General features: G+C 45.0%; 1 protein-coding gene across 3 annotated transcripts in view; it reads left to right on the top strand.

Annotated features, from left to right (window-relative positions):
• Positions 1–14,537, top strand: part of TOM1 (target of myb1 membrane trafficking protein) — an 837,238-nt gene that overhangs the window by 420,071 nt on the left and 402,630 nt on the right. For all 3 annotated transcript variants that reach the window (XM_069653062.1, XM_069653063.1, XM_069653061.1), the window contains exon 5: positions 6,051–6,185. In XM_069653062.1, the coding sequence (XP_069509163.1) occupies positions 6,051–6,185 (135 nt within the window). The remainder of the gene's footprint in view (positions 1–6,050; positions 6,186–14,537) is intronic.

The following is a 14,537-nucleotide window of genomic DNA, read 5'->3' as shown; positions in this document are numbered from 1 at the left end:
AGTTTCCAGGTAGTTCTAAATTTGCAGGTAAGCTACCCGATCCAGAATTCTCAGAAGAAATGGTACCGTTGTTATGGGGCGGTAATTAGTGGGAGTGTTTCGGTCCAGAGTGTGTTTTTTTAATAGGGGAAGTACCCACGCTTTTTTAGGTTAGATGGGATGTAGTTGCTTTTGAACGAGGCATTGATGAGATTGGTGATGAAAGGAGCAAGTTGGGGTGTGCATTCTTTGACTGTGGGTGGGCAAGGGTCACATTGGCATATTGAGGGTTTTAGGCTACGGATGATCTTCAGAACTTCTGGAATGGAGACCTTGGTGACTTCAAATTGGGGAAGCTCATTGGTGAAGGTGGCGGTGGCAGAGTGGTGGTGTGGAGGTTTGTGTAATTTGTCTAGGCTGTTCTTTTTGGTTTCGATGGTGGATTGGAGGCGGTTGATTTTGTTTTGGAGGGCCTTTTGAATGCTCTTGCACCAGTCTGCGTCTTTATTGCAGCTTTCTGGGGGTTGGATAGGGGTTTCAAGCTCTCTGGGGATTAGGAAAAGGTCCCTGGTGTTGGAGGTGACTTTTGTTATTCTGTTATATAGATTCCCTTTGATGAGGAGTACTTTTTGTTTGTAATCCCAGGTGGCAGTGTGAAAGAGAATTTTGTTAGTAGTAGTGGGTGTTTTTTTCCAGAGTGATTCTGCTTTTCTTTTAGATATTCTTGGATCTTTTAACTTGGGGGGTGGGGGGGGGGGGGGCGGATTGAACCAGGCATTGAGGTGGGCCGGTTGTTTCGCTTTGCGTAGAGTGAGCAGAACTATTTTGTTAATGGCAGACAGGATTGTTTCGTTGTAGAGACTTGTCATTATGGTGGGTATGGCGGTGTTGTCCGTGGGAAAAGCCAGGACGGATTGTAATAGTGGGAGTAGGTTGTTAGCTGTGATGTTTTCTTCTGTTTCTCGATGGAGCCTCTGGGGCTACGTTGGGAATGTTAGTAGGGGTGGTCATGGTATTTATGTTGAATGTGATTAGGTGGTGATCAGTCCAGAGGCAAGGAGAGTTGGATATGATGGTGGCAGTGCAATTGAAATTTGCAAGCCAGTCAAGGGTGCAACCTTTCGCATGCGTAGGATTCTGTATTCTGTGCGCAAAGCCAAGTGCTGATATGGTGTTGGCCTTGGAGAGAGCATGGGTGTTGAGTGGATCGTTCGGTCCTAGGTTTAAGTCCCTTAGTATGATGGTTTGAGATTTGGGTTTAGTGTTGGACAAGATGAGTTGAGTGATCTCATTCTCAAAGGCATGTGTGGCCCCAGGGGGACGGTAGATGAGGTGGGCATTTAGTGTCGCTGAGAGAGACAGTTTCACAGAGAGGTGTTTGCAGGAGGTACAGGGTGTGGATGGCACTTCTCTCATGACAAGGGAGGTTTTGGCTATAATGGCCACTCCTCCCCTTTGGCATTGGGTATGTCCCTTCTGCAGATGTAGTAGTCTGGCACAGCAAGGTATAGCGCTGGGCCTGAGGCTTTGTTGAGCCAGATTTCCGATATAGCTAGGAAATCTAACTTAAGTGGAGTGATTATGTCAGCAATGTCAAGAGCGTGTGTGTGGGAAGAGATATGGTGTTGATGAGGGCTTCCATAATGGTTATGAACTGAGTCAAGGTGTGCCTGTTGTGAGAGGCCCTTGGGCTACAAAGTAGGTAAGACAGGCTAATGTGAGACCATATAATGGCAATCCGATGTAGGCTGCTGCACTCTAGAGGGACTAATAGTTACCTCGAAACTACTGAAATTGATGAAACAGAAACAAGGGGAGTGTCACCTCATCCTCGGTGCGCTGCACAAACTGTAGGTAGAGAGGGATACGAGTAAGACAAATGGATAGCTATTCGTTTGTCAAGAGGTATGGTTCAAGCCAAAAAGTCAAAATCATGAAGACATTGGGTTACATAGAAAATGAAGTTTATAGTAGAGTTTAGAACAGGTCTGCCGACACATGTTTTGACCCAAAACCGGGTCCTTTTCAAGGCAAAGTTGTGTATAGTTCAATCAGATAAAACATCTGTGGCATGACATTATAAAAGAGCAAAAAAGAGGTAAATCACAAATCATAGATGCCCCCAGAAAAAAGAAAAGGGGGGCCGCGGGGGCGCAAGTAAATACAAACAGAAATATATAGACCATGTATTTACATCACACACAGTTCATGAGGGCAGGGTCAGGTACAAAAGGGGAAACGCAGACCAAGGGTAAAATAAACAATAAGGGGTCCAAAGCCGACCAAATATGTTCACACAACATATACATTGAAAGATTACCAATGAAGATGTTGGTATCCAAGATGGAATAATGTGGCACCAATCGACCTGAATGGGAAGCGAAAAAGAGGAGAGAAACACAATGAGGGTGAATCCTATTTATACAATCCAAGGACAATGAAACAATGACCAGTGTTTTAGTTGAGAGAGTGCCCTTGGCATAAATATTCACAAGAAGGTATCCAAAGGTGGATCCTCTGCTAGGTTACTATTCTGGTGGCACACATTAGTAATGTAGTCCTACTGAAAACATGCGTACGAGCAGCGTGCCAAGTATGTGTAGTGAAAGTATACTGTTGACAAAAGAATATGGTGAGGTGTCCAGTTCAAGAAACCCATCCCCAGTTGTAGATGAAGGAATAAACGAGAAAAAAGTATTGCGACCAGAGGCAAAAAAAGGGGAGTTTCAGCCCGTGATATTTTAGAGAAGCAAAACAAAGAGTAGTCTTAATGCATGCCATACCATCTGACACCACTACATGCAGTGATGATTGTGAAAAATGTATTGGATTATCGTAGATATTGAAGGGAAAAAGGCACTTCAAAGTCTGGACGTGGTTAAAATTAGAACAAATACGGTGTGGGTAAGCAAACATGCCTGTGAGGATGAGCGAAAAGAAATATATGGAGGATCATGGTTGATGCAGATTGCAGTCTTGTATTTGGAGAAATTAAACGAGGTTCAGGACATGAGGGGTTACCTTAGATTATATATGTTGTTTGATGGTAACAGTCGCTACATGCTCTTAGTAGAACGAGAACAAATGGCGTCAAGAGTTGGTGCATGCTGTGCGGTAAGAGAGGAGTGAATTTCTGAGTCTGATGGAGGGGGCATTGGTGCCCGGTGTGACTCTGGAGAGGTGGGTCCTAGCTGCAAGGTGGGATTGTCTGAGTGCAAGGGGGCAAGGGAGGCGGTGCATAAATGCGGGTCCTCGAGGGGGTCTCATGGGTTCCAAGATGTGCCAGTCTAGGTGTATGGGGGGGCATGAGGGGCAGCTTTGGCATCGTTGGGTAGTGGTTGGTTATGGCCAGGAGGAGTGATAGGGCCTGGATGGGGTTGCGGGAAGATGGATGTCAGGGGGGCTTGAAGTAGGATAGGGTCAGGCAGTGGCAGGCGTGGATCAGCAAGTTGATCAGGGCCGCAGACCAGGTGGTTGGTGGATGCATAGTGAGGTTTACCTCCCGTGGCACTAGTGAGGGCGCAGAACAGTTACCTAAAATACACCAGCAGGATTCAACTTTCAGTAACAACAGCAAAATATGGTGGGCAGCAAGGTGCAACTTCTGGTAACGGCAAAATGAGATTCAACTGAGTGCAAGATACAAAGCATGTGGCAAGATACAATGGCCAGCAGGATACCATTTTCAGTTGAAGCGGTAGGGTATGGAAGTCGCGAAAAATGCAGAGATCAGAGAGAGCCTCTGAAGAATGGTATGCAATATAGTCAGTTGAAAGCAACAAGCAAAATGTGAGGATGAGAGTGGTGGGTGTGCAGTGTAAAGCTAGGGTCAGTGCTCGGAGGCTAAGGGTGTCACTATCTGCTAAAGATCTTGCAGACAGACTTCTACATACTTTAGTTAGTACTATGGGGGTGACTGAGTCAGTCGCAAGGGTACGTCGACATAAAAACACAGCAAATTGTGTAATGGTTTGTAATTAACACACAACCATGATGGATGCAGGAACGGTGAGGCGGATGAACAACTGAGTCATTTGGCCAGAGGGGGCGATCGTAGTGTAGTCGCAGCGGGAAGACCAGCCCGGCAAGGTAGGGATACAAGGGGACCTGTAAGCGCTTACCTGGATTTAGGCCGCTCGCTGCAGTTCAAGGGTCTTTATTGAACTTTAAACAAGAGGTTTGAGAAACGCCTATGTAATCCTAAATCTAAAGATGGGAACAAGCAACGACCATCAAATATTAATGCAGTCCTAGTGGTGTCTTGTCAAAATTAAAAGGGCCTATTCTAAAAAAAACTATTGCCAGTCCTTACCTCTAATCACAAATAGTGTGGGAAACAGTGTTATGCAAAAAAAGAAGTGTCCAAGAAATGTTAAGTTAGAATATTCAGGCCGTTGGCCTCCCTTCCCCACGTTTTTCAGCACGGGACAAGGTGACACACTTGAGCTTAGTCTCTGGCTTCTGTAGCACGAGGGTGCAGTACAAATATTGGCATCGGGGCCTTCCGCGCCCAAGTCTCTTGGCCTTTAAAAGTCTATTCTTCCAGAGGTCCTAATACGAAAAACAAACCATATGTACTTTTCCTCTCAGGATTTCACATGCACTCAATTTCTCAGGTGATTCACTATTCACCTTGGATCCCCCTCAGCTGCCTAAGATCCTCTTTAACCCAATGGTCATAGGATTTCCATGTATGCAATTAATGTATCTAGTTTCTGGGGTGATTCACGATTCGCCTCGGATCCCCCTCCACCGGGCTCAGATACGTTTTAACATAATGTTCAATCAGTTTCCCTCTGCCTGGCTTGGACCAATTTGAATTAACTTGCTTTAACCAAAACCTCTCAGCTGATCTTCCTCATTCAACATCGGACCAACTTTTATCTTTTTTGTCATCAACTTTCTTTACTCTATTAGCATCAAAGACTTTCGATTGTGCACAGGATTTAGTTTGACCCATTGCATAACCACTTCGATTTACAATCTTTTATCACTCTTTCGTTTTGCCACCTCTCAGTTGGATTTCTTCCAGAGAGTTTTGAATGAGCACACACGCGGTACAGGATCACTCTAAGGTATTGGATCTTGGTTTGGAAGTTCAATCACTCATATACTGTCCAATTTTACTTGTGTTGGTTATAACATGCGCTGCATAAACTGTTCGCTTCAGCGTTCACCATACAATGTTGCTGCTTGCAACCTTGGCTTCAACATAAACCAATCTGGTATCGGCCTCCCAACTCACTGGCTGTGTTGATGTCACTGCCGCTGCTTTGTTGTAGGAGCCAAGGACAGTACCATGGCAACAGGCAATTCTCCCTGCCTTGATTATCGACACAGGACATCCCCGGGTAGCTCCGACACACAATGCAGGATTCTTCAGCCTGGTTTCCTGGTCTTGCGCTTTATATTCTCGGTTTCGTGAAAGTAACGGTTCCTTCTCGAAAAAAGTCAAGGGCACTTCCCTCCTTGAGATCCCCTTCAGTTGTGCATTCTTTCGCCTCGTGTTAAACTGCCATCTTGGAACTGCTGCTTCCTGGTGTGCTTTACCTTTTATCCATTTGGGGAATTGTAATGGAAGTCAGATGTGTGTGATGGTCAGTAATTGCCTATCGTATTGTGACATGTCAGGTATACAGCTCGGGTGTTGGTCCATTTTCTCTCATGGCAAGCTGTCCGTGAGAACATGTTCATCCTGTCAAAGGGGTTGAGTTCCTAAGTATCTTACCTGGTAGGATGGGATAAAGGTGTTACAGGGAAGGGGATACCGCGTTTTGTCATCCAGGCCACCTAGATGACAGATCCCCAAGGATCAGCAGGTGAGACACCTTCAGGGGCTTTGACTACCACAAGCTGCAGAAAAGAAAGCAGAATACTTTAATATGTCTGTGGAAAGAGCTGCCCCCTAATTTCCTTAGTAAATCGTGTCGTCCCTTAGCTTGGCATAGTGTTTTCCAGAGGTTAGTGTGCCTCTGGTCTGGGTGTCTGACATCTCTAGATCGTTTTAGACATACCTTTGTGTCATGACCTCCATACACAGGTTACTGATCTTCTTTTCATTTTGTGAACAGTCTTGGGCTGACGCATTTCGCAGTTCACCTGGCCTTACAGGTGTGGTGTCTGTCTACGAGGACCTGCGACGGAAGGGCCTGGAGTTCCCAATGACCGACCTGGACACATTATCACCGATCCACACACCCCAGAGGGTAAGGTTTTTCGTCCTATAAAAGGAGGTAAGAGTGTTCTGTAAATTCTGCATTGTGGTCCAGCATTATTGTGTACACTGTGTACTTTAAAACATGATTTATAGTTTGATAAGAGACTGAGTAGTCACATTTGTCTTACTTTGTGCCCCTGCATTTTATTTATTTTTGTTTTGTGTCCCATTCCAACATTGCTGTTTGAAAGTGTGGTGAGCTGAGTTGATATCAGTCTTCCAGTATGAATTGTTTTTAAAAGGGGGACATTAAAGGAGAGGCAAAATCCTGGTTTCCCGAAAGAAGGTAATGGCAAGTTGATGACCGTGGAACCCATTGTGTATGGCTTTCTTTATTTACGTTTGATGGAAATGTTCATGAGATCTTAAGAACCAGATAAAATTGAAAATGCAGAAATGCATCCTGCTTTTTTAGTAGGATTTTAAATAAAAATTCTTGATACAACAAAATTCTGTATTACATGCTGGCACTTACCTTTTAACCTCACTGCAATAATGTAAATCTAATAACCCTAGATTAAGAAACATAAAGCATTACACGTCCACAGTAAAACATGAGAGGATTAATGTGCATGTAATAAAGTTAGTAAATGGTTGTGTCCCCTTGCATCTCTGTTTGCAGTTTTTGAATCCCAGATATACAGTACATTATTTAATGCTGAAATGTTTGTCACAAAACATGAGTGGAATGACCTCCAGAATGAATACATTTAACAATGAAATGGAGATCATTGATTCATAGGTGTGGAGATTAAGGCGGGTGGGAATAAAGATTGCAAGCAAAGTAATTCTAGAAAGAAACTTTTTTTATTTTACATATTTCATGTAATGCAGACCTAGATGCAAGTAGCAGTTTAGTATTTTATTGAAATTATGTAAGCCAGTCTAAGATGGGGGGGAGGTAGTGAGTCGGAGCAGGTCATTGGGACACAATTATAATTTTTTTTTTTTTACATTAAATATTTTCAAATATATATGTAAATTGGGGCACAGTGATCGTGATTTGCTAAGCATCACACAATTCTTTTCACTCAATCTAAACTGAGATTAGAATCCATGTTTCACATTTCAGAAACGTAGCCACTAGACTTCATCTTTCCCATTTTCAGTAGAGTTATTCTATATACTATTTCAAGAAACACATTTAATGACACACAATATATTCTTAAGGAAGACAACATTGCCTTCCAAATGTGATGGTATACTGCGTATGGATCCAGTATAAAAAAAAAAGAAAACTCTGGACCACACCTAAATCTAAGTGTATTAGGTCTGACCTTTACCCGGACTAAATATAATGCAAAGGAAAAAAGGTCAGACCTTAAGTAGTCCGATGCCATAAAAACTTGGTTTAAAATAAAACATCAGTGAGCACCTGTGGTGAAGGACCCTTTTTTAGACTATAAACCAAGAAGTGAGATTTGGAATAAAATGGCCTTTTGAGGGAAAACTCTCACCTTTCGTGTTAGAAATTTCAGAATAGATGCACATTGGTCCTTTGTTTGTGCAACAGGTCGGTGCACTGAGGAATCTGTGGAAGATGCATTTTGGAGAAAGCAAATTATGCTATTAGGACAGTGGAACACAAAGGGCCTGGCTATTGCAAATAATTGGATTGCCCAAAATACTCTATGCTTCCAATTGTCTGTGTACATATTGTGCATTACTGCTTGTTATATGTTCTGTTCGTGTAAAGTGTGACTTTGCATGCTTCCTTGGTGGTGTTGGTCCTGGAAAAGAAGTTGAGAATGAGGTGAAAGGGGAGCCAAGGCTGCTTTTGCTGAAGTGGTGAAGTGTAGCCAAATGGAGAAACTGCTATTTTGTGGGTGAAGAAACACGTGGTGATGCGCATGTTGAAGAGTGATGTTTCTAGTTAGTTGTGTTCTTGAGACCTCATTATAGCCATAATGAATTGTAAGCATTGGTAGACATTGGCAGATTGGTTGGCATATTGGTTGACATGTTGGAGAGGATGAGCTTAGGGTGTGCCTGGTGTTCAGAAGGATTTCTAGAATCTGGCCTGGTGGACAGATTTTAGGAGGCCACCCTAGTTATAGTGAACAGGAGACATCCGAGAGGTTAGCCAAAATGAGTGTGAATGGTGTTGGAGGTCCACAGTGAAGCACACAATAATTACATTTAGACAGGCAAGTACAAACATACTGTATTCATTCTAGCCCCAAAACACACAATGAAACAAGCAGATGATATTACCCAACATTCAACACTAAATTATAAACGTATATACAAATGTTCCAGAGAGATATTTAACAAAGTATGTACTGGCAAGTTAAATTATGTTCCTATCTTTCAGGTACAGCTGCTTTTAGACGCGATAATCAAAAAGTCTATGGAATGGAATAGTAATCAAAGTTTATTTTTAAGTTTATTTTAAGCAGAACAGGGGGAGATGAATGTGTTGTGATTACATTTTCCCATAGGACTAGATGGGTCGACTGGGGGTAGCTGGAGGTAGGTTTTCCCACCGTTGGTTCCATTGAGTGGTGCCCAGGAGCTACGGGCGCAAGGATTCTTCTGGTCGGTTCCAGGAGCAGAGTGCAACCCTTTGTGATGAAGACACTGTTGCAGGCTTTGTCAGGGCACTTACCCAGATTGGGGAATCCAAGTTCCAACACCGTTACGACACGCAGGCGTCCTTCCAGTCACAGTTGAAGACCTTCCAGAGCAGGATCCCGTGAAACTGGGAGGCTAAAATGCTTCAGGAACGCGACTTGACCCACAAGCTGGTGACTACCAAAATTCTGGCAGAAAACGCAGAATGTTACAGTGATGGTTCTAGTGAGGTAGCCCACTGTAGAGCTGGTCAGTCTGCCGGATGGTCCAGGGACACTTCTGAAGACTCGGAAATGGCTGGAACCTCGCAAACACATCGAGACTGGTGGTCCCATCCGCCCAAAGGGTTGAATCGCTGCTTGGGGCCTTTGCAGATCAGGTAGTCAAGTAGGGTTTCACCGGGCCAAACGCAGCAAGGGATTCTGGCCTCTTTGAGAGTCGTCAACGGATCTTTAGCAGGCTGCTCTTCTACACAGCATACTTGGCTCCAATGTTGATCTGAAGAAATGGCTGCAGGAGTTGTCCTCTTATACTAAATCCTAGATGGAAGCAAGTCCAAGCCCACCAATGGTAAGGATCTGCACCATTCAAACAGCCACTCATTCTACACACCTAGACTCTTGGGCACCACAGATGTGCAATGGGACCAGACAGTACCACCCCTTTTGTAGGCTAAACACCCACAAAGGCATCACTAGCCGCGAAAGCAGCAGCATTCCCCGGCAAGTGCTTAAACTTGTACGGGAGTTCCTGACCTGGCAAAGCAGGAAGAAGGCCAAACAACAATATTTTTGTATTTGTATTTTATTTATTTGTATAGAGCACCAGGCCCGAGGACAACTGGGCGCATGTCTTACGGCAAATAGATACATGACTGGCATGGGTACAGTTATAATCAATCACATTAAAATCACAAGGCAGTAAAGTACAAAGCAGTGCAGGTTGGCAGGCTAGGAGGTAGCCGGTGACATGGTGGCGAGGATCCGATGGCTTGAGAGTGCAGCGGGTCGGCTGTAGCGGATAGCCAGAGCTTGGCTTTGTAAGGTAGGGGAAGGCAGGGTTCTGATGGCGAGTGGCAGTGAGTTCCAGAGTTTGGCAGCAAGGACTGGGAAGCTAACACCTCCGGCTGTCTGTAGCTTGTATCTGGGAACCTTGAGGCAGTGTGCCTGGGCAGATCTGAGTGACCGTGAGGGTATATACTGGCAAAATCGAGAGGCTAGGTAGATGGGGGCCTGGTTGTTTACACATTTGTGAGTGAGGGTCAGGGATTTGAGTGATCTCCTTTGGGCAACTGAGAGCCAGTGTAGGCTCTTCCTAGATCCAGTGATATGTGCAGATCTAGGAATGTTGAGGGCCGCTCCAATAGCATTGTTTTGAGTGATCTGGAGTTTGTTGAGGTTGCGTTGGTTGGTACCTTGATGGAGTGCTTTGCAGTAATCGAGTTTCGACATAACCAGAGTCCTGGCAAGGATAATGCAGTTCTGAGTGGAGAGGAAAGGGCGGCAAGCTGTGATCAGCTTGCATGTGTAAGCCGAAGCAGCGACAACTGCATTAGTTTGTCTGTTTAGGGAGAGAGTAGAATCAAGGTAGATTCCTAAGGTTTTAGTGTCATTGGCCACTTTGATGGAGTTACCATCGATATTGAAGGTGCTGAACGAGGGGTCTAGCTTATTAAGTCTTTGTTGGGTGCTCAGGATGAGGAATGAGGAGCTCTGTCTTGTTGTCATTAAGACAGAGCTTGTGTTGGGCCATACAGGCTTGGACAACTTGGTAGATGTCATTCAAAGTTTTGGAGTCTACGATGTAGTCACCAGTGATGGGGGTGAGTATCTGGGTGTCATCGGCGTAGTTGGTGTTGGTGACACCCAGATAGTCAAGCACATCAAACAAAGGTTTGGTAAATACGTTGTAAAGTGTAGGAGATACACATGACCCTTGTGGAACTCCGCAGGGAACCGGGGATGGATCGGCCGATGAGGAAGGTGAGAATACTCTTGTGTCTATTGTCCAGGAAGGAGCTAATCCAATTAGTGGCTTTTTCCAAGAAGTGGGCAGCTGATCTCAAATGTTGGCAGAGGATTTGGTGATTGACCAAATTGAAAGCTGCTGAGAGGTCCAGGAGTATTAGGAGGGCTAGTTTGCCCTTGTCTTTTAAGTCCTCAATTTGCGTTTTGAGATCTAATAAGGCTGTTTCTGTCCCATGCTTGGGTCTAAAGCCAGATTGTCTTGTGCCAACTAGATTGTTATTCTCCAGATACTTCTGTATCTGTAGGTAGGCTGCTCTCAGATTTTTAGAAGGAACGGGACTGTGGTTATAGGCCTGAAGTTAGTAGGTATGGATGGATTCAATGTAGGTTTTTTCAGCAGAGGGATGACCCATGCGTCCTTCAGATTGTTAGGGACAATTCCAGAATGAAATGAGGAATTAATGAAGGCGGTAATGAAGGGAGCAAGGTCATGAGCCAATTCCTTGATGCTAGGTGCAGGGCAGGAATCACCTTGGCAATTGGTAGGTTTAAGATTACCGATGATTTTTTCAACCTCTAGGATGGTGAGGGGTTAAAGCTAAATGGAGGCTGGGTGAAGGTGGTGGTCGTTTTAGGTGCAGGGAATTTAGTAAGGGAAGGGGTACGGAGGGAGTTTAGATTTAACTAAGTGTCTTTTCTTCGTTTTGGTACATGGTTTCAGATGTAATGAGTTGGAGGACTGCAAGAATGAAGATCACTCGGGTGAACCAAAGTGAGCAGTCTAGTTCTTTGACAAATCTAATTGGTTCAAATCAACTCCCTTTCCCAATGCAGGAGTTTAAATGTAGCACAGATGAGAACCAAAAGAGAACCCCTCCGAGTAGCTGTGACCGGGGAAGCAAAGCTGTCATTTGGAAAGCAGAGCACAGCGACATGAAACCGACACAGAGGCAAGACGCTGTTTGCCAAAGGAGAGAGAACGAACTTAGCCTAGGAGCTGTCTAGTAGGAAGCTCACTTACCGAATGGGCACCGGAGCATCTTACCATGTCCAGAGCAATGCAGAGACGAGAGCCGACCGTAAGAAGGACGTGGAATGCTGCGGATGAGAAACCAAACCGAGACCAAGCACAAGGGCTACCAGAGCCTCAAGAAGGAATCTCGCAGCCCAGAAGATGCACACCGAAAACTAAGGTAAGCAGGCTGGTGAAAGGTAACAGGAGGTCTGGGGAAGCTGGAAAAGCACAGAAGGGACCAAAGGAGGGTCAGAGAATATTTTGGTCTAATACACTGAGAGAAATATGGAAAAGCAGGGGGTTAGATACCAGAGTCGGTAATGAATGCATGACAAGCAAACATAAGGCAAGAGAAACCTTAGCTTGGCAGGAGAGTTAACCAGGCTATTTTGAACAGTCTGGGACCCGCTCCCATATCAAGTAGAATATCTATGGGAGACTGCACATGAAACAAGTTTTAAAAGGAGGAACGGTATGTTTGGCAGGAGAGTAAACCAAACGAACCTGAAGTTACATTGCCAGTCTGGGACCCACACCCAAAGGGGACACCAAGGATGGAAGGGTCCGAGACCCTAAGTATAATCAAAAACAAGGGCTGGAGCCCTGTTACGAGAAATTATAGTACTGAGAGATCAGGGACTCAGCAGGAGAGTATACCAGGATCACTCAAGTATTGCAAGTCTGCGACTCGCACCCAATGCAAGGGCTGAAAACCAAGGGATTTCGAACCCTCGGACTATATATCTCTATCTCTATCCTTTTGAAGACTAGGGTAAAGGAGCAACCCCCTAACTTTGCAACATAATTCATTTGAACATTGTACATTGTTTTGAATCCTTTGGAAGCCCGACTGGTGGTGAACGTTTATTACCTCAAACACTGTTTTCTTTAGAGCAAGATCACCCTTACACCATTTTGTTAGTTTATAGTGTGAGGGACAGAGATGGGTTTTGGGGAAGTGACTGCGGCATACTTTATTTGCTTTTGGGCATCCTAACTTTTTTCACTAGTTTCGTTGAGTTAGGGAAACCCCTCTTAGATATAGGCGTAGAGAGGCTGTTTTCCCAATCTTTCTTGATCAATAAGTCTATACCCCCAAAAAATGCCAGACCCTTACTTCTGGTACCTCACAGAACATATAATAGCAACCAAAAACCCCAAGTGTTAAAGACTATGGTGATACAAAAGCATCTCCACTCCACTGCATTGTAAGATGCTGTGTGCACTGTTAAGGTAAAACGACCAAAAGTGGAAGGAAACTAGTTTCCCAGTACTGATCTCCTGAAGGACAGATCAGTTTCCCCATAACAAATGAGCAAAAGGCCAGGGCAGTGAAGCTGAAGGCTTCACTTCCCTGTAAAATGTCAGGACAAGTTCAAAAGCAAAAAGTGTGGGGTTCGATTTAGAATATGGAGGGATAGTTACTAAAAGAGAATCTATCTTATCACCTAGTAATTGCTAGATTACAGGAGTTAATTGGCATGATTAGGGTAATGAGTGCTGTTCAAAGGGTACATCAGTGTTTGTTAAATTATGTAAGTCGAGAGTTGTTTAAGTCACAGAATAAATTAACACGTTACAGAAATCAGTCATAGTGTTACAGAAGTTGCAAGAAACGGTTGGCATATGTGACAGGGCTGTAGTTTCAGCCCTGTCACGGATGGGGTGGGGGGAGGAGCTCGACCCTCAAACCTCCCAAGGTGCCAGCAGATGAACCCCCTGCCAGCCTCTCCTTACTGTCAGCAGTGGTGCCAGCAGAGCTGCAAATGAATGCCCTGAATGGGCTCATGTGCTCCCAGCCGCTCCTGCAAGGAAGGTGGTGACGGTCATGCCACCACAGCAGCAAGGACTGTGGTTATTATTGATGCTGAGGAGAGGCATGCGGCTCTGGTGTGGCAGTGGGCACGGAGGAGCCATGTAGTGTGGCCTGAAACCATGGCAGAGGCAACAGACTGGCCCTGAGGAGGAGACGGGCAGAGCTAGAAGCCCAGGGAGTTTACCACTGTGGGGCAACAGATCTACGCACTGGGATGTGGCGGCCGAGACACCACTGACCGCTGCTGAGGGAGTGGCAGTGTCAGCTGGAGCCCCCTTGTACAGGTATAGCCACTAAACCACCAGGGATCTTATGACTCCACGGAGGGCCTAATAGTTCAGACCTACTAAAGCAGCATGGGGTATTTATAAATAAAAAGCCCCAGCAAGGCATAGCTATAGTAACCCAACAGGGATTGAGATACTTGGATGTGGCTTGTGGTGGAGGCCCTGGGAATGGGGAACAGCAGTTCTCCAAGGGCCAGTCCATTGTTCAAGGTTAGAAATGCAGCAGACCCGTGCAGAGAAGGGACAGCCTTTCAAACCCTCATAACCCCTATCCAAGACTCTCCCTTGTCACACCCCCTGGAGGCAGGCAAGTCATTGTTTAAGAGTAGCTGGCCAATCTTGGGAGGCGGTGGACTATTTAAGAGTTAAGTTGGTGTGGGTTAGTTGGCTAAGGACATCCAAGAGACCAAATGTGGAGAGTGTGGAGGGTACTGGAGGGAAGGGTGTCTGTGAAGTGTTTGTGCAAAAGAGGGAGGAGTGAGTGAGTTAAGTCAAGTGAGAGTAGGTGGAGGTAGTGGGAAGGAGAGTTAGTCGTATTGGTAAGAAACGTGGTAGTAGCGGCTGCAATGTTTGAGACTAGAAAGAGGGTAGTATTAGGTAGTAATAGTTGGAGGTGGTTGACGTAATAGTATTAGGAGGTGGTGGTGGTGGTAGTAGGAGGTGGAAGTGGAATAGGGTTAAG

This window comes from Ambystoma mexicanum, chromosome 3q, assembly GCF_040938575.1.
Source record: "Ambystoma mexicanum isolate Mex_15411 chromosome 3q, UKY_AmexF1_1, whole genome shotgun sequence".
Lineage (NCBI taxonomy): Eukaryota > Metazoa > Chordata > Amphibia > Caudata > Ambystomatidae > Ambystoma > Ambystoma mexicanum.
The sequence above is the reverse complement of the archived record's forward strand: the minus strand, read 5'-3'. Positions and strand labels throughout refer to the sequence as shown.